Source organism: Macaca fascicularis, chromosome 2, assembly GCF_037993035.2.
Source record: "Macaca fascicularis isolate 582-1 chromosome 2, T2T-MFA8v1.1".
Taxonomy (NCBI): Eukaryota; Metazoa; Chordata; class Mammalia; order Primates; family Cercopithecidae; genus Macaca; species Macaca fascicularis.
In genome coordinates this window covers 45,545,469-45,567,157 of record NC_088376.1, presented here as the reverse complement: position 1 = coordinate 45,567,157, position 21,689 = coordinate 45,545,469, and the positions used below count along the sequence as shown (strand labels likewise).

Sequence of the window (21,689 nt, the reverse complement as noted above, 5' to 3'; positions counted from 1 at the left end):
CTTCCCAACATTTGAGAAAGATATAAATATCCATGTACAGGAAGGTCTTAGACCACCAAACAGATTCAATCCATATATGACATATAATAATCAAACTCACAAAGGTCAATGACAAAGAGAATACCCTAAAATCAGCTACAGAAAAGAAGCAAATAACATACAAAGAAGCCCCAATTCATCTGGAAACAGACTTCTCAATGAAACCATGCAGGCAAGAAGGAGTGGAATGGCATTTTCAAAGTGCCCAAAGGGAAAAAAAGCCCTGCCATCCAAGTATTTTGTATCCAGAAAATAACTGTTATTTAAATAAGAAGTAGAGATAAAGTCTTTCCCAGACAAATGAAAGCTGAGACAATTCACCACCACCAGACTCACCTTGCAAAAAATGCTAAAGGGAGTTCTTCAATCTGGAAGAAAATACAAAACACTGGTGTGCAAAAGAAAAAATGTTCAAGGTATAAAACCATTGGTAAAATTAAGTATACAGACAAACACAGAATAATCTATTACTGTATTTATGGTATATAATCCATTCACATCTCTAGTGTGAAGCCTCCAAGACAAGTTTATCAAAAACAATAATAGCTACAGCAACCTGTTAAGAAATAGGTAATATAAAAATATATCAGTTGACAACTAAAAGGGAAAATGTTGGGAGATGCAGTTAAAGTGTAGAATTTTTTTTGCCTTTGTTTCCATTCTTTTGTCTGTGATCTAAGATAAGTGTCATCTCTTTAAATTAATCTGGTTTATATATATATATATATATATATATATACACACACACATATATATATATATATATGAATGAGACGGAGTCTCACTCTATTGCCTAGGCTGGAGTGCAATAATTTGTTATATTTATAAGATGTTTTTTGCAAGAATCATGGTAATGATAGTATGAAACCTATAAATATCCATTAAAAATAAACATCAATAAATTAAAATATACTACCAGAGATAATCACTTAACTACAAAGGAAGACAATAAGAAACAAAGAAAGGATAAGAGAAGTCTCAAAACAAGGAGAAAACAAGCAATAAATGGTAGCATTAAGTCCATACTTATTTATAATCACACTGAATATAAATGGTCTCAATTGTCCGATTAAAAGGCACAGTGTGGCTTAATGGATAAAGAAATAAGACCCAACTATATGCTGCCTTCAAGGAATCCATTTCACTTAAAAGATACACATAGACTGAAACTGAAAGTGAAAGATATTCCATGTAACTGAAAACTAAAAAAGATCAGGAGTATCTATACTTATATCAGATAAAATAGACTACAAAGACTAAAAAAAGACCAAGAGGTCACTATATAATGATAAAGGTGGCAATTCCGCAAGAAGATATAACAATTACGAATACCTATGAACCCAACACTGGAGCCCCCAAGTATATAAAGTTAACGCTTGCTTTATATACATGGGGGGGTCCAGTGTTGGGTCTACAATACAGTAATAGTAGGGGACTTTAACATGCCACTCTAGTAATAGACAAATCATCTAGACAGAAAATCAACAAAGAAAGAGTAAAATCAAACTACGTACTAGATCTAATAGGCCTAACTGACAGTTACGGAACATTTCACCCTATTGCTACAGAATATACATTATTTTCACCAGCACATGAAACATTTTCCAGAACAGACCATATCTTAGGCTACAAAACAAGTCTAAACAAATTCAGAAAAATACAAATCACATCAAGTATCTTTTCTGACCATATGGAATAAAACTAGAAATCAATAACAAAAGGAATTTGGAAAATACACAAACACATAGAAATTAAATAACATGCTCTTCAATCACCAATGGGTCAATGAAGAAATTAAGAAGAAAATTTTAAAATTTCTTGAAACAAATGAACGTGGGAATACAACATACCAAAATCTATGAGACAGAGCAAAAGCAGTACTGAGAGGGAAGGTTACAGCAATAAATTCCCATTATAGAAAAGTAGAAAGAGTTCAAATAATCTAATGATGCACCTTGAGGAACTAGAAAATCAAGAACAGTCTGGGCATGGTGGCTCACGCCTGTAATCCCAGCACTTTGGGAGGCCACGATGGGTGGATCACTTGAGGTCAGGAGTTCAAGAGCAGTCTGGCCAACATGGTGAAACCCCGTCTCTACTAAAAATACAAAAATTAGCCAGCATGGTGGGACACACCTGTAGTCCCAGCTAGTCGGGAGGCTGAGGTGGGAGAATTGCTTCAACCTGGGAGGTGGAGGTTGCAGTGAGCCAAAATCATGCCATTGCACTCCAGCCTGGGTACAGAGTGAGGCTCTGTCAAAAAAAAAAAAAAAAAAAATCAAGAATAAACCAAACCCAAAATTAGCAGAGGAGAAATAAAGATCAAAGCAGAAATAAATGAAATTGAAATTTTAAAAAATACAGAAGAGGCCAGGCATGGTGGCTCATACCTGTAATCCTAGCACTTTGGGAGGCCAAGGCAGGCAGATCACTTGAGTCCAGGAGTTCAAGACCACCCTGGCCAACATGGTAAAACCCCATCTGTACAAAAAATGCAATAATTAGACAGATGTGGTGGCACGTGCTGCGAGACCCTGTCTCAAAAAAACAAAAACAAAAACCACAGAAGATCAATGAAATGAAAAACTGATTTTTTGAAAAGATAAACAAAATCAACAAACCTTTAGCTAGACTGAGAGAGATCCAAATAAAAAAATTAGAAATGAAAAAGCAGATATAACAACTGAAACCTTAGAAATACAAAGAATCATTAAATAATATTATATACTACTATATACAAAACAAATAGGAAAACCTAGAAAAAATGGTTAGATTCCTGGACACATACAACCTACCATGATTGAGCCATGAAGAAATAGAAAACCTCAACAAACCAGTAAAGAATAACAAGATCAAAGCCATAGTAAAAAGTTTCCCATCAAAGAAGTTCCCAAGACCTGATGGATTCACTGCTGTATACTACCGAAAATTTAAAGAAAACTAGTACCAATCCTACTCAAACTCTTTAAAAATATTGAAAAGGAGGGAATGCTTCTAAACTCATTCAAAGAGGCTAGCATTACCCTGATACCAAAACCATACAAGGAACCAACAAAAAAAGAAAACTACAGGCCAATATACTTTGATTTATTGATATAATAAATTCAACAACACATTAAAAAGATCACTTGTCATGATCAAGTGGGATTCATCCCAAGGATGAAAGGATGATTCAACATATGTGTATCAATAAACATGATACATCACATTAACAGAATCAATAACAAAAACCATATAATTATTTCAATGGATGCCAGAAAAGCACTCAATAAGATTCAACATCCCTTTATAACAACAACAACAACAACAACAAAAAACCCTCATCAAAACAGGTATAGGAGGAACATACTGCAAAATAATAAAAGCCAACAGGGAAAAATTGAAGGCCTTTCCTCTAAAGACTGGAACAAGACGATGATGCCCACTTTCCCACTGTTATTCAACATAATACTGGAAGTCCTGGCCACAGCAATTAAGCAAGAGAAAGAAATAAAGAGTATCCAAATTGGAAAGGAAGAAGTCATATTAGCCTTGTTCTCAGATGACATGATCTTACATCAAAAAAACCCTAAATACGCCACCAAAAAACTATTAGAAGTGATTAAAAAAAAATTCAGTAAAGTTGCAGGATACAAAAATCAGCATACAATGTCAATAACATTTATATATGTCAAATAACAATCTGAAAAAGAAATCAAAAAAGCAATCCCATTTACATTGGTTACAAAAAAATAAAACCAAGAAAACTAAGAATTAATCTAACCAAAGAAGTGGAAGATCTAGGCAAGGAAGACCATAAAACTCTGATGAAAAAATAGAAGAGGTCACCAAAAAATGGCAAGGTATTCCATGTTCACATACTGGAAGAATATTGTTAAAATGACAATACTACCCAAAGTAATTTTGAGATTCAATGCAATCCTTATCAAAATACCAATGACATTCACAGAGAAACAGAAAAAATAATACTAAACTTTATATTAAACCACAAAAGATTCCAAATAGCAAAGTAATCCTAAGCAAAAAGAACAAAGCTGGAGGCATCACATTACCTGACTTCAAAATATACCACACAGCTATAGTAACCCAAACAGCATGGTACTGGCATCAGTACAGACACATAGACCAATGGAACACACCCAGATACAAGTCCATGTATTACGACCAGCTCATCTTTGACAAAGGTGCCAAGAACATATTTTGGGGAAAGGACAGTCTTTTTAATAAATGGTGCTGGGAAAGCTGGATATGTGGAAGAATGAAACGAAACTAGACCCCAATCTCTCACAATACACAAAAATCAAATCAAAACAGATTAAAAACTTAAGTATAAGACCTCAAATTAAACACTGGGGAAACTCTTCAGGACACCGGTCTGGGCAAAGATTTTTTGTGTGTGAGACCTCAAAAGCACAGACAAGGCCGGGCATGGTGGCTCAGGCCTGTAATCCCAACACTTTGGGAGGGCAAGGCAGGTGGATCATGAGGTCAGGAGATCGAGACCATCCTGGCTAACACAGTGAAACTCCGTCTCTACTAAAAACACAAAAAATTAGCCGGTGTGGTGGCAGGCGCCTGTAGTCCCAGCTACTTGGGAGGCTGGGGCAGGAGAATGGCATGAACCCAGAAGGTGGAGCTTGCGGTGAGCCGAGATAGCGCCACTGCACTCCAGCCTGGGCGACAGAGCGAGACTTCCTTCCTTACACCTTAGACAAAAATTAATTCAAGATGGATTAAAAACTTAAATGTTAGACCTAAAATCATAAAAACCCTAGAAGAAAACCTAGGCAATACCATTCAGGACACAGGCATAGACAAGGACTTCATGACTAAAATACCAAAAGCAATGGCAACAAAAGCCAAAATTGACAAATGGGATCTAATTAAACTAAAGAGCTTCTGCACAGCAAAAGAAACTACCCTCAGAGTGAACAGACAACCTACAGAATGGGAGAAAATTTTTACAATCTACCCATCTGACAAAAGGCTAATATCCAGAATCTACAAAGAACTTAAATTTACAAGAAAAAATCAACACAACCCCATCAAAAAGTGGGCAAAGGATATGAACAGACACTTCTCAAAATAAGACATTATGCAGCCAGCAGACACATGAAAAAATGCTCATCATCACTGGTCATCAGATAAATGCAAATCAAAACCACAGTGAGATAGCATCTCATATCAGTTAGAATGGTGATCATTAAAAGGTTAGGAAACCAGATGCTGGAGAGGATATGGAGAAATAGGAATGCTTTTACGCTGTTGGTGGAAGTGTAAACTAGTTCAACCATTGTGGAAGACAGTGTGGCAATTCCTCAAGGATCTAGAACTAGAAATACCATTTGACCCAGCGATCCCATTACTGGATATATACCCAAAGAAATATAAATCATGCTACTATAAAGACACATGCACATGTATGTTTATTGTGGCACTATTCACAATAGCAAAGACTTGGAACCAACCCAAATGTCCATCAGTGATAGACTGGATAAAGAAAATGTGGCAAGAATACACCATGGAATACTATGCAGCCATAAAAAAGGATGAGTTCATGTCCTTTGCAGGGACATGGATGAAGCTGGAAACCATCATTCTGAGCAAATATCACAAGGACAGAAAACCAAACACTGCATGTTCTCACTTATAGGTGGGAACTGAACAATGAGAACACTTGGACACAGGGTAGGGAACATCACACACCAGGGCCTGTTGTGGGGTGGGGAGAGGGGGGAGGGATAGCATTAGGAGATATACCTAATGTAAATGACAAGTTAACGGGTGTGGCACACCAACATGGCACATGTAACAAACCTGCATGTTGTGCACATGTACCCTAGAACTTAAAGTATAATTTTTAAAAAAGGAAAAAAAAAGTACAGATAACCAAAGCCAAAATAGACAACTGAGATTACATTAAGCTAAAACACTTCCACTAAGCAAAGAAAACAAAAGTGAAGAGCTAACTCATAGAATGGGAGACTATATTTGCAAACTATCCATCTGACAAGAGATTAATAACCAGAATATGTAAGGAGCTCAAACAACGGAGTAGCAAAAAACCAAAAACAATGCAGTATCATCTCACTCCAGTTAAAATAGATGGTATCAGAATGGCACGCAATAACAAATGCAAGCAAAGATGTGGACAAAGGGGAACTCTCACACACTGCTGGTGGAAATGTAAATAATTATAGCCACTATGGAGAACAGTATGGAGGTTCTTAAAAAACTAAAAATAGAATTACCATACGAGGGTAGTGGGGGTGTTAAGAGAAGGTGGGTGCTTAATGGGTACAAAAAAATTTAGAAGGAAAAAGACCTAGTATTTGATAGCACAATAAGGTGACTATAGTCCATAATTTAATTCTACATTTATTATTGTACATGATAAAAGAGTATAATTGGATTGTTTGCAACACAAAGGATAAATGCTTGAGGGGATGGATACCCCATTTTCCATGACATGATTATTACACATTGCATGCCAGTATCAAAAATCCCATGTACCCAATAAATACATATATGTACTATATACCCACAAAACTTTTTAAAAAATTATTATACTTTAAGTTCTGGGCTACATGTGCAGAACGTGCAGGATTATTACATAGGTATACATGTGCCATGGTGGTTTGCTGCACCAGTCAACCTGTCATCTAGGTTTTAAGCCCTGCATGCATTAGGTATTTGCCCTAATGCTATCCCTCCCCTTGCCCCCCCATCCCCCAATAGGCCCCAGTGTGTGATGTTCCTCTGTGTCCATGTGTTCTTATTGTTCAGCTCCCACTTATGAGTGAGGACATGCAGTGTTTGGTTTTCTGTTCCTGTGTTAGTTTGCTGAGAATGCTGGTTTCCAGCTTCATTCATGTCCCTGCAAAGGACATGAACTCATTCTTTTTTATGACTGCATAGTATTTCATGGTGTATATGTGCCACATTTTCTTTATCCAGTCTATCACTGATGGGCATTTGGGTTGGGTCCTAGTCTTTGCTATTGTGAATAGTGCTGCAATAAGCATATGTGTGAATGTGTCTTTATAGTAGAATGCTTTATAATCCTTTGGGATTATTTTAACCTTTTTTTTAAAAAAAAGAACTACCATATGATCCAGCAATTCCACTATTAGATATATATATACAAAAGAAAGGAAATCAATATATCCAAGAAACATCTGCATTCCCATGTTTATTGCAACATTGTACACAATAGTCAAGATATGGACTCAACCTAAATACCCATCAATGGATGAATGGATTTTAAAAACATGGTTTATATACATAATGGAATATTATTCAGCCATTGAAAAGAATGAAATCCTGTAATTTGCAGCAACATGGATGGAACCTGAGGCCATTATGCTAAGTGAAATAAGCCAAGCACAGAAAGACAAATTTCACATGTTCTCACTTATATTTCAGAGCTAAAAACAGTAGATCTCATGAAGATAGAGAGTAGACTGGTGGTTACCAGAGGCCAGGAAGGAATGGGATGGATGAAGGGGAAAGAAAATAATATTCATGTATTTATTACCACTGAACTGTACACTTAAAAATGGTAAAGATGGTAAATTATAGACATATATTTTACCTCAACAAGAAACAAATAAAAAATTTTTTAAAAACACAGTAAGAAACCACTACACTTCTGCTAAAATGACTAAGATAAAAAAGACTAACAATATCAAGTTTCAATGAGTATGTGGCGGAATTAGAACCATCATACTTTACTAGTAAAAATGTAAAACTGTTTCCAACCACTTTGGGGAACAGTTTGACAACTACTTAAAAAGTTAAACACACCCAGAAATTCCATTCCTGGGGTCTACCCAACAAAAATAAAAACATGTCCACACAAAGACTTGTAAGTGAATGTTCACTGCCAAAAACTGGAAACAACTCAAATGTTGAGCAACTAGTGAACAGATAAATAAAAGGTGGTACTATATCCACACAATGGAATACTGCTCAACAATTTTTTTTTTTTTATTTTTTTATTTTTTTTTGAGACGGAGTCTTGCTCTGTAGCCCGGGCTGGAGTGCAGTGGCCCGATCTCAGCTCACTGCAAGCTCCGCCTCCCGGGTTTACGCCATTCTCCTGCCTCAGCCTCCGGAGTAGCTGGGACTACAGGCGCCCGCCACCTCGCCCGGCTAGTTTTTTGTATTTTTAGTAGAGACGGGGTTTCACGGTGTTAGCCAGGATGGTCTCGATCTCCTGACCTCGTGATCCGCCCGTCTCGGCCTCCCAAAGTGCTGGGATTACAGGCTTGAGCCACCGCGCCCGGCCTACTCAACAATTTTTAAAATGAATTACTGACATATGAAACAATATGGATGGACCTCAAAAATATTATGATAAGTAAAAGCCAGAGACATAAGTCAAGATATTTTATGATTCCATTTATATGACATTTCTAGTAAAGAAAAGACTACAGAAATAGAAAAATCAGTGGTTGCATGGAGTTTGGGATGGAAGCAAGGATTGACCATGAATGAACAGGCAAGAGAGAACTTTTTCCAATGATAGAAATGTTAGAATATTAGATTATGGTAATAGTTACACACTTTAAACATACTGCAAATCATCCATTTCCACACTGTTTAAAAAAGCCTTTTTTGAGGCCCTATGGAGTTAAGTGATTATGTTCTGTGTAACTTTCTGGGGTTTTGGTTTCATCGACACCAATATAAAAATATGGAAATATATAATTCCCTATGTCTAAAGTGCTTTTAAAATATGAATTTCATATGGTTCAACCTAAATATTTGGGCAACTATAAAAAGAACTGGAGTAAATGAGGCAAGATTAGTAATAGGCAGGCAAACTTAATAAAAAAAGGAAAGGAAACATGAATGGAATTCTGTATAGGCAGAAACTGGGAGAGGGGATTTCTAACATGTAACTAAGCCATTGATGAGACTAGTTGCCAATCTAACACTGTAGCGAAGAGTCACATTTCTTTCTTTCTTTTTTAGATGGAGTTTCCCTCTTGTTGCCCAGGCTGGAGTGCAATGGTGCAATCTTGGCTCACTGCAACCTCTGCCTCCCAGGTTTAAGTTATTCTCCTGCCTCAGCCTCCCAAGTAGCTGGGATTACAGGTGCCCACCACCACGCCCAGCTAATTTTTTTTTATTTGTAGTACTGATGGGTTTTCACCATGTTGGCCAAGCTGGTCTTGAACTCCTGACCTCAGGTGATCCACCTGCCTCAGCTTCCCAAACTGCTGGGATTACAGGCATGAGCCACTGCGCCCAGCAAGACTCAACATTTCTAACCAATGGCAATATTAACCATTAAGGAACATGTATAGAATACCAAACTAGTAACAGTGGCTAGCTCTAGAAATGAAAAGAAAAATTGGGATTGAACAATACTTCCCTTTAGAGATTCTGGCAATACAGAAGCATAATGTCATAATACCTGAATCTTACAGGCTATATTATTCATTCATTCTCATATCAAAAGCACTCTTTTTGGAGATTCATTCCATTCCATTATTCCAATACTCCTTCATCATCATCACTGTCATTTCCTACCTCTGTGTCACTCTTGTATATTCATTGAGGACTGTGGCACTAAGCAGTCTCTCTCCCAAGCCATTTTCTCCCACTATGCCAGAAGAATTCCATATTCCTAAGATGACCCCAGCCAACATCCTACTTTCTTGGTAGATACTAAGCCAAGTTTTACAAATTCATTTGCCTTCAGGAGTGATGTTGGTAATAATATGAATAAAGCTGAGTGTACACAGGGCTTACTGGCATTCAAATTCAAAATTATAAAAAACACTATGCAAGTTAAACAAAACTCTTCTGCAAATTAAATTTAACTGGCAATTCATTTCTTTGCTATCTTTCCCAATTCCGGTGTTTCTCAAGTTGTTTAAAATTTTTGTCTTCCACTAATAGATAACAAATAAAGACTCCTTTAAAGTTATTTGAAATTTCAAAATACATCAAATATTGAGACTAAAACCAAATCACAGCTATTATATCACTGAAAATGTTTTTCTAAACTACAATGGTTCACTACCCTTCCCTGGCCCATTAGGAAATATTACCCTGAAACTACACCATCTCTAAAATTTAAAAACTAATTGTCTCTTTTTTTTTTTTTTTGAGACGGAGTCTCGCTCTGTCACTTAGGCTAGGCTAGAGTGCAGTGGTGCAATCACAGCTTACTGCAGCTAGAATACGGTGGTGCAATCACAGCTTACTGTAGCCTCAACCTCCTGGGCACAGGCAATCCTCCCACCTCAGCCTCCTGCATAGCTGGGACCACAGGTGCAAGCCAACTCATCTGGCTATTTTTGTAAAGACAAGGTCTAGCCATGTGGCCCAGGATGGTCTGGAATTCCTGGACTCAAGTGATTCACCAGCCTCGGCCTCCCAAAATGCTAGGATTATAGGTGTGAGCCACCGTGTCCAGCCATCTCACTTTCTTATTGCTAATATATTGGCTCTTCAAATTCTGAGAAACCTTGCTATTTCTCTTTTTACTAATTTTTTTTCTTTTGAGACAGAATCTCACTCTGTCGCCCATGCTTTAGTGCAATGGCGCAATCTCAGCTCACTGTGACCTCCACCTCCCAGGTTCAAGTGATTCTCCTGCCTCAGCCTCCCGGGTAGCTGGGACTACAGAGGCATACCACCACGCCCAGCTAATTTTTGTACTTTTAGTAGAGACGAGGTTTCACCAAGTTGGCCAGGCTGGTCTCGAACTCTTGACCTCAGGTGATCGGCCTGCCTCAGCCTCCCAAAGTGCTGGGATTACAGGCGTGAACCACCATGCCCGGTCTCTTTTTACTAATTTTGTTAACCTCCTTTTCTTCTGCAGTTCTACTTAGCAATTCTCAGAAATCACTGAAGTCAGGGGTCCTTGCCATTTCGTACAAATGTTTTCTCAAAGATCATTAACAAACTCTCTCAAACTCTACTGTTAATGTTCCAATCATTTGCAGTTTCCAAATAAACAAATCACATGCTGTACTTTCTGCCTAAAGTACCTTTCAATTTTTAACTCTTACTCATACTAAAAGATCCATGTCAAGTCATAGCTCCCCTAAAAGCCTTCAAACAAGTTTGTCCCCCAACCTCAAACCAAGCCAGGTAAAGTGTTTTCTCTAGCTTCAACCTTTAAGCCCCCGCTGCTTCAACTACACACTTATTTAACAAGCATATAATTTGGAAAATATTTACACTTAATACTAATAAAGGATTTTAAAACTGGAAAAAGCCTTAAAGATAATTTCTGCTTGTCATTTTATAAACTAGTCATTTTAAAACTAAAAAGTTAAGTCATGTAGCCATAGCTATCAACCAGATCTTATCAAAGAGAAACATAAATCCCTTTGTAAAATAGACTTGAAAACAGAAAAAATGTCCAGGTAAACCCCTGCAAATAAACATCAGATTGATTCCCAGGAGACTTTCCCAAATTAGAGATTTGTCACTATCTCAAATCTATCAAATATTTGTTCTTCAACAATAGGGATATATTCTGAGAAATGTGTTGTTAGACAACTTCATCATCTTGCCAACATCATTAACTGAATTTACACAAACTTAGTTGACATAGCCTATTAAATACCTAGGCTATATGGTATAGCCTACTGCTCCTAGGTTACAAAACTGTATAGCATGTTACTGTGCTAAATACTGTAGGTAACTGTAACACAATAGTAAGTATTTGTGTATCTAAATATAGAAAAGTTACAGGAAAAATACAGCATAAAATATTAAAAAATGGTACACCTGTACAGGGCATTTACCATCAATGAGCTTGCAGAATTGGAAGTTGTCCTGGGTGAGGTAGTGAGTGAGTGGTAAGTGAATGTGAAGGCCTACAACATTACTGTACTACTACAGGCTTTATAAAAAGTATACACTTAGGCTACCCTAAATTTATATTTTTAAAGTTTCTTTCTTTAACACTAAATTAACCCTAACTCACTGTAACTTTTTTATTTTGTAAACCTTAAATTTTAACGTTTTTACCATTTTGTAGCAACAGCTTAAAACACAAACACATACAGCTGTACAAAATATTGTTTCTTCATATCTTTATAAGTTTTTTACTATTGTTAATTTTTAAATATTATACTTTTAAGTTCTGGGATACATGTACGGAATGTGCAGGTTTATTACATAGGTATGCACGTGCCATGGTGGTTCGCTGCACCCATCAATCTGTCATCTACATTAGGTATTTCTCCTAACGCTATCCCTCCCCTAGCCCCTGCCCCCCAAATGGGCCCCAGTGTATAATGTTCCCCTCCCTGTGTCTGTGTATTTTCATTGTTCAACTCCCACTTATGAGTGAGAACATGAAGTGTTTGGTTTTCCATTTCTGTGTTAGTTTGCTGAGAATGAGTGTTTCCAGTTTCATCCATGTCCCTGCAAAGGACATGAACTCATCCTTTTTTTATGGCTGCATAGTATTCCATGGTGCATATGTGCCACATTTTCTTTATCCAGTCTATCATTGGTGGGCATTTGGGTTGGTTCCTAGTCTTTGCTATTGTGAATAGTCCTGCAATAAACATACGTGTGCATGTGTCTTTATAGAAGAACGATTTATAATCCTTTGGTATATACCCAGTAATTGGATTGCTGGGTATTTCTGGTTCTAAATCCTTGAGGAATCACCACACTGTCTTCCACAATGGTTGAACTAATTTGCACTCCCACCAACAGTGTAAAAGCATTTCTATTTCTCCACATCCTCTCCAGAATCTGCTGTTTCCTGACTTTTTAGTGATCACCACTCTAACTGGCATGAGATGGTATCTCACTGTGGTTTTGATTTGGATTTCTCTAATGACCAGTGATTATGAGCTTTTTTTCATGTTTGTTGGCCACATAAATGTCTTCTTTTAAGAACTGTCTGTTCATATGCTTCACCCACTTTTTGATGGGGTTGTTTTTTTCTTGTAAATTTGTTTAAGTTCCTTGTAGATTCTGGATATTAGCCCTTTGTCAGATGGATAGATCGCAAAAATTTTCTTGCGTTCTGTAGGTTGCCTGTTCACTCTGATGATAGCTTCTTTTGCTGTGTGGAAATGCTTTAGTTTAATTAGATTCCATTTGTCAATTTCTGCTTTTGTTGCCATTGCTTTTGGTGTTTTAGTCATGAAGTCTTTGCCTATGCCTATGTCCTGAATGGTATTGCCTAGGTTTTCTTCTAGGGTTTTCATGGTTTTAGGTCTTACGTTTAAGTCTTTAATCCATCTTGAGTTAATTTTTGTATAAGGTGTAAGAAAGGGGTCCAGTTTCAGTTTTCTGCATATGGCTAGCCAGTTTTCCCAACATATTTATTAAACAGGAATCCTTTCCCCACTGCTTGCTTTTGTCAGGTTTGTCAAAGATCAGATGGTTGTAGATGTGTGGCATTATTTCTGAGGCCTCTGTTCTGTTCCATTGGTCTATATATCTGTTTTGGTAACATTACCATGCTGTTTAGGTTACTGTAGCCTTGTAGTATAGTTTGAGGTCAGGTAGCGTGATGCCTCCAGCTTTGTCCTTTGTAAAATTTTTTATTAACTTTTTTCTTTTTAGACTATTAAAAATTAAGACACAAACATACATATTACCTTAGGCCTAGGATCATCAATATCGCTGTCTTCCACTTCCATATCTGTCCCACTGGAACGTCTTCAGGGGTAATAACATGTATGGAGCTGTCATCTATGACAACAATGCCTTTTTTTGGAATACTTCCTGAAGGACCTGCCTGAGGCTGTTTTAGTTAACTATTTTTTATAAGTAGAAGGAATACACACTAACATAATGATAAAAATATATTATAGTAAATATATAAACCAGTAACATAGTCATTTATTATCATTATCAAGTATGATATACTGTACAAAATTGTATGTGCTCTACTTTTTTTAAATGACTGGCAGTGCAGTAAGGTTTGTTTACACCAGAATCACGACAAACATGTGAGTAATGCGTTGCACTATGATGTGACCACAGCAATGACATCAGTAGGTAATAAGAATTTTTCAGCTCCATTTTAATCTTACAGGACCAATGTCATATATGTGAACTGTTTTTGAACCAAAATGTCATTATGTAGCACATGACTGTATGTATAAATGTTTCTGCTGAAAATTGGATTCTCAAATCTAGCCCAGCACCATGTATCTTATACAGAATGCCCATGTGAGATCTTGCTCAACCTATGACAGGGTATTTTCTTGGTCAATCAATTCTGAGTTGTTCTTAACATTTTTAACTGGGGAAACAGGAAGAGATGATCAATAAGAAAGAGAAAAAGACTTGAACATTGTGTGAGAGGTGAAGATAGAGGCATAAAAAGTCAATATTTAGTTAGAAAATAGTTTTGATTTCTTTACAAATGAGATAGGAGGTGGTATCTCTACTTCTTCCATGACTTGGAACATCTCTTGGATTAATAAACTCTGCCTCTAAAAAGCAAATAGTGCCCCTGCCAGCAGGTATGAGATAACTTCATTCATAATTTGAAAGATTTTTGCAATTATTCAGCATTTGGTGAACATTTGCAGAATGCATTATATAAAGCAAAGGAGCTACAAGTTTGGCTTTTATAAGTCATCCCAGCATAACATTTCTTAAAAGCTGCACAGAAAGAATACCAATTTTAAAAACCAACATTGTTGATATATACTATATCACACATCTATTTATCAAAAGTTTAATGTTCTAACCTGGAATGTCGGAGGCTGTCCTTTTTGTTTTTTGCAGAACACAATGTGCATTCACAGCCAACTGCATGGGGCTTGGGTAGAGATACATCCTGTTTTAAGAGCATTGTAAGAATTTCATAGTTGTTACGATGAGCAGCTAAAATGACAGGCGCAACATCCATAGTCGTTGAATACTCAGGATTCTGAATTCGTTCCATTAGTTTCTGAAAAATATTTATATAAATGTCCAAAGTTATCATTTGTGACTTCAAAAAATATATTTATCTGAAGAATGAAATGAAAAAACAGGAAGGCACAAAGAACTTAAGAATTATTTAAGGAATACGTTAAACATCTTGCTTGGATTAAATTTTTCTTTGAAACCTCAAAACTTAACTCTAATTAATAAATGCAATGTAATTGTAACAGACAAAATCTTCAATAGGTAACATTCATATAACTAGAGATCTGTTTTTTTCCAACAAAGAAGTGAGAATATCTACAGAAATATCTTAGGGAAAAGTGTTTAATTTTCACAAGATTATAGAACCATGTCTGACAAAAATAAAGAACAAGAATGTTAGAAAAATATATTAGAAAAACAAAAATGCTTAAAAAATAGGGAGAATATTAACATGGTCGAAAAACTATAAGAATTTCACCTCTATGGCAAACCTTATCACATTGACAGCAATGCAGCTACTTGAAAAGGGTAATAGGAAGCACTCTTCATTTTGTATAATTTTCTACACATTTTCAATCATTACATATACTACTTCCTACTATAAATGCCAAGAAATTAACAATAATGCTAATATTTAATGAGTTCTGGAACTGTTAGGCACTTTACATTTATCATCTCATTTAATTGCCACAATAGCCTGCAAAACCTAGCATTATAATCCCCATGAAGAAACTGAGGCTCAGAGAAGTTAATGTGCCTGGGCCACAAACAGGGTGGCTGGGTGCTGATCAGAATCCAGGTTTGTATTACTCTGGAGCTGGAGCTCCTTCCACTACAGGAGCCCATGGGTGTGGTAAGAGCATGAAATGAGGAAAGTAACATTAGTAATTCAAGAACCAGGCTTAAATAAAAAGGTTGACTATTTTATAACTATCATATTTTCTTTCTAATACTTCTTTTTTGTAATATTGTAAAAGTAGTATATATACTTATTATAAAATATCTGAAAATACAGAAAATCAGAAAAAAAATTTTAAATACCCACATTCCTACTACCCAAAGAACATGTTCCAGCATAGTATTTCATTCTAATCCTTTTTCTACTATACCCCCCGCCCCCCGACTTTTAAGGACATCTTTGGCATAAACAGTAGGTATTCTAAGGACCAATGATTAAACAGTGGTCCTCAATGTCTCCAAGATCAGGGACCCTTTTAATAATCCATAAAGCAGGATCTTTACATAACCCAGAATCTTCAGAAAAAAATAATTCATGCACAGAATTTTGTATGCAATTTGAGGAAGTTCATAGATTCTGTGTTCAAGTATTTTATTTTGCTAATTTACCATAAACATCTTTATGAAAAGAGCATTTTCCAAATTTAGGATTATCTCATCAACATAAAAGCCCAGAAGTGGAATTATGGGTCTAAAGGCCATGAACAGTTTTGAAGCTCTTGAAACATATTGTTAAAGTCCTTTTAATAGTTTATATTACCAATAATATACGAAGGTACCCATTTCAAACTAAAGTTTCACTTGCCAGCCTTAGGCATGATCACTCCCAATTTATAGTGAAAAATACTATCATGAAATTGTAATTTAATTTCCTTTGATCACTGGTAAGTTTTAATATTTTCTGATATACTTATCTGATTTTCCTCCTCTTTTATGACTAATTTGTTTATATGCTTCTTATTTATTTATTGAAGACTTCAAATTAATGACTTTATTTTAAAATTACAGAGAAACCTAAAACTAGTCCTTTTCCATCTTATCATTGCATTACAAGCTATAAAGAAGAAAAAAATATGTATTTAATCCCTTAAGAGAAAAGTGGTCCTCATGTTTCCTATGAAACATACTTAACTATATGAAAAACACCACTAGATATGCATAAGATTAAAGTTCATAATTCCATTGTTCATAATATAATCTGTATACTATTAAATAAAAAACCTAAATTTGAAAGTAAATTGCCAAAAAGACAATCTGGCAAGCCAAGAATAGAGAATGAATTCATTGAAATGCTAAAAGAATATTACCATTATTGAAATGCTAAAGGAAACAATATTTTTGTTCTGCTTATAGCCAGTTTATATTCCCAGCAGTTATTTAAAATATATAAAAATATTGAATATTGCCTCTCTAGAAGTAAAAGGGCTATCAAGATATGATCTTGGCTGGGCCTGTAATCCCAGCACTTTGGGAGGCCGAGAACGGTATATCACCTGAGGTCAGGAGTTCCAGACCAGCCTGGCCAACATGGTGAAACCCCGTCTCTACTAAAAATACAAAATTAGCTGGGCATGGTGGCACGCACCTGTAATCCTAGCTACTGGGGAGGCTGAAGCAGGAGAATCACTTGAACCTGGGAGGTGGAGGTTGCAGTGTTCTGAGCTCACGCCATTGCACTGCAGCCTGGGCAACAAAACAAGAGTGAAACTACATCTCAAAAAAAAAAAAAAAAAAAAAAAGAAGATATGATCTTGCTGTCATTGAGTGTATTTAAATAAAAGCTGAATAGAGTAGAGACAGAGTAGAAAGTGTTTTTTTGTTTTTTGTTTTTTTTTGAGACAGAGTTTTGCTCTGTCACCCAGGCTGGAGTGCAGTGGCTTGATCTCAGCTCACTGCAACCTCCACCTCCCAGGCTCAAGCAATTCTCCTGCCTCAGCCTCCCAAGTAACTGGGATGACAGGTGCACAGCACCACGCCTGGCTAATTTTTCTATTTTTAGGAGAGACGGGGTTTCTCCATATTGGTCAGGCTGGTCTCAAACTCCCGACCTCAGATGTTCCATCCATCTGAGCCTCCCAAAGTTTCTTTTACTAAGTAGGTGAGGGCTGCCAACACTAAGATTTAATCAGTAGTGATAATGGTGATTAATAAAACCAGTTAATGGTTCCAGTACTCAAGCACACTACACCCTACCCTTCCCCCGCAGGAAAGGAAATGGACTAAAAGGCTAGAAGATGGGACAGGTGTGCCAAAATATAATAGTAACTGCAAGATAAATGGCAGAAAATTGAATGGTATTTTAGATATTTCTGATCCTTTGGATAGCGACTATATTCTTAGCCCTTTGTTCCTTATTCCTGTTGGTTTCTTACCATCACTTAAACTAGATGGTACTATCCTCTGGAGAAAGTCACACTTTTGTAACAGTCTGAATGAGAGTAAGATTTTTCAGTTAATATATAAAATAAAGTATGCAATTTAGCAGAGCCTCTCACAGTTCTCAAACATGGCAGAGAGTCAACAACCAATTTATAATTCTTTCTTAAAACAGTATTTTAATTCTGCTTATAGCCAGCCTATATACCCACGAGTTATTTAAACTGCTTGTTTCACTATATCGTCACCAATAATGAATGTTATCATGTTTAAAATTTGATAAAAAACAATAAAATTAGCATTTATGTAGTAGTGACTATCCTCCTAACTACAAAAGCAATAAAGAAAAATAAAAAGAGTACAAAAAAATCTGTAATTTGATTATTCAATGAGAGATGATGATTGTTAGGTAACATTTTGTTGCATTTCCACACAGTCCCTTTTCTATGCATATTTTTAACCTTGGATCAAATTATATGTACAATCTATTTAATTTTTCTTATTCCACTTACTATGTTATATTTTTCCATGTTCCTAACTATTCTTTTAAAAATACTGTTTTAATGACGGCATAATATTCCATCGTACATATATGTAATCATTTATATTTCCTATCTTCTATTTCGGAATGTTTAGATTATGTTACATGGGCTTTTAAAAATTACTACAAATAAGATCACAACCAACATTTTTGTCCACATTTCTGCCCATTTCCTTGATAGGTTCCCAGAGGAGAAAGCACTAAGTTAAAGCATATGAACATCTTTCTTATGACAGATCCTGCCAAAACATTTTCCAAAATACCTGCCTCACTAGTTGCATATGAGACTGTAATACTCCCTTGCTATCAATGATTTTTTTTTAATTTTCAACTTTAATAAGTAAACTTGGTAAGTTTAAAATTAGTATCTTACTGTATTTGATTATCATTAAGATTTAACATTTTGTATTTTCTGTGATTTTTACGTCCTTTTCTAATGTTTTTCACCAATTTGTCCAATATTAAGATTATTAATTTATGATATATGCTGCAAATATCTTTTGCCAGTTATTCATCTGCTTTCTAAATTTTGTCTGACGTTTGGATTCCAAAAACTTAACTTTTTTAATAGCAAAAACTGTGCCACTGTGATTTCTGTCCATTGCTTTTATGCACATAAAGTCTTTCCATTCCCAATCAGTTAAATATTCACCTACATTTTCTTCCAGTTTGTTGGTTTCATTGTTTACATTTAATTCTTATCTATCTGCAAACTAATCTATATTTTCAACATTACCTGCAGAATATTTCAAACAATAAATACTGGTCCACAGTGACAAAATTATGGAAATATCAACTAAATTAAAAAAGCTTTCCTGAAAGAAATACTAATTATTCCTGCAAGTGTCTACTTACTTTAAAGTAATATTTTACAGAGTGAGAAAAAAGATCTATTTTTTGAAAAAAAGAAAATCAATTTGAGGGAAGGAAAAAATGGCAATGGGGCAGGAGATCTATTCTGGTTTAAAAATCCAAATTAATAAATATTTAAAAGTACTAACTACTATAGTTGGTCTTGATGATCGTTTTGGTCGATGATTAAGTAGTATATCAACAGCTCCCACTACTTCAGAGTCGATTGCCACCAAAAGTGCATCTGCAGACTTTAAAAAAAAAAAAAGTTAAAAATGAAAATGGAAGATAAAAAGGTAAACTACTTCTTTTCACTAATCCATAAATAAAACTTTTTAAAAATTTTAAACTGTATTATATACAGTAATACTAACTTTTCAAAAATGTTGACTGTACAAATATTAGTACATTTGCTTGCCTTAGGAGTACTTCTGTGTACCACAATACACACGTTTCTGTCCTGGTTTCAGTGCATGAGTTGGTAAAATAATGAATGTTTCACTAAAGGGATTATTAGCGTAACAGTGCTGATTCATGCAGCATTTAAAGTTGAAAAATTTTTTTCAAGATCTTTACTCTTGAGCTGTGGACCAAAAGAATCTTAACAATCCAAATCTATAAAAGAAACTGTCAAGAACTATTACTACACGTAAAGGATTGTTTTGAGTCTAATGAAAACGATCATCATCAATGCAAACAGGAATATGGGGAGAATATCTAAAGGGAAGAGCCTTCTGTTCCCATTTTTAAAACACATGGCTGACTAAAATGCTACAAATTTGACATCTATGAGCAATTTTATCAAGTATAATCCACAAATAGGCTACCAAAGCTCATAGAGACAGGAGGGAGAAGTGACTTTATATATTCTACTCCCAATCTATAACTCACTGTCAAGATCCGACTTTAACAAGAGGAAAAAGTAAGGAGACTCTGCGGAAATGGGGACTTTTCAACTCTGTAACAAAGCCTATAGTCCTATTGGTAACTATAACATCAGGTTTTTTGATTTTTAGGGAAAACTATAAAGGAAGAAGGAAAACATAGGGATAATGATTCAATATAAGAAAATGCCCTGATTATTTTCAGTCTGTACATTTTAACTGCTATAATATTTAATAACTAAATCAATGTTCTTGCTCTTGGGAACAAAACTATATCAGATCTTTAATATTCTTTGCAGCTGAAAAGAGTAGTTTATATCCACTTTATCTGGATGTAAAAAATAGGACTAAAAGTAGCAGACTTTACTTGAATATCTAAAAATAGGACTATGTATCTCAAAAAAAAAAGGGTTGGAGTCCTCATAGGAATCACCTATGTTTTCCCACAGAAAAACTCCCCACCCAGATGGGAAATTGAACCCATTGTACTATCCCTTAAAACTTTCAGGGTTCATTGAGCTGTGGCCTATGCTTTAAAGTCCTAGCATTATTATTCGGCTTTGCAAACATTTCTCTTCAGATTTTAGCATATTTAGTCAGTAGAAGGAAATGAACAAAAAGAATGCTATATCCATTACTACTAAATATTTCATTTATGATTTTTAATTTTTTTTTTTTTTTTTGATACGGAGTCTTGCTGTCGCCCAGGCTGGAGTGCAGTGGTGCAATCTTGGCTCACTGCAACCTCCGCCTCCCAGGTTCAAGGGATTCTCCTGCCTCAGCCTCCTGAGTACCTGGAACTATGGGTGCACGCCACCACACCCGGCTAATTTTTGTATTTTTAGTAGAGACAGGGTTTCACCATGTTGGCTGGGCTGGTCTCTAACTCCCAACCTCAAGAGATCCACCCACCTCAGCCTCCCAAAGTGCTGGGATTACAGGTGTGAGCCACTGCGCCTGGCACATGATTTTTAATTTTAACCAATAAAGCTAACTATAGTAATGCCATCGCTTGCAAAGTCAAACACCAGGCAACTTCAACAATCTGAAAAATAGCCATGGATTTAAAAACAGCAACATATTGAGCTGTCACAAACAAACTCCATGGGTATTATTTCCCAAAAGAAACAGACCCAATCATTCTGATTTAAAATTGTCTATAAATGATGAATATCTGGCTTTCCCAAGTATCCTTTGGATCATTACTGAATAAAATAATAGCTAGATTAAAACCAACAGCGTAGAGGGAAAGGAAGAAAGAATTACTAAAAGTTGACTACTGAAAAGATTAAATACCAGTACAGCAAAATCACTATCCATGCACAGCAGTCTAAAGCCACTTAATGTAAGGACAGACATGTTAATAGTTTCAGACCATATGAAGCAAAGTAAAATAA

General features: G+C 35.8%; 1 protein-coding gene across 25 annotated transcripts in view; it reads right to left on the bottom strand.

The window, feature by feature from the left end:
• The window catches only part of TRPC1 (transient receptor potential cation channel subfamily C member 1), an 82,270-nt gene that overhangs the window by 43,239 nt on the left and 17,342 nt on the right, over nt 1-21,689 (bottom strand). For 11 of the 25 annotated variants that reach the window (XR_012430775.1, XR_012430774.1, XR_012430776.1 and 8 more), the window contains 2 exons: nt 19,558-19,659; nt 14,739-14,941 (listed from right to left, as the gene is read on the bottom strand). Coding sequence is in view for 17 of the 25 variants with exons in the window: in XM_005546000.5 (XP_005546057.2) it covers nt 14,739-14,941; nt 19,558-19,659 (305 nt within the window). In the remaining 8 variants the exon portion in view is untranslated. Of the gene's footprint in view, nt 1-13,634; nt 13,729-14,738; nt 14,942-19,557; nt 19,660-21,689 lie in introns of all 25 variants that reach the window. The other 14 variants (XR_012430777.1, XR_012430778.1, XM_005545999.5 and 11 more) reach the window with 2 other exon arrangements.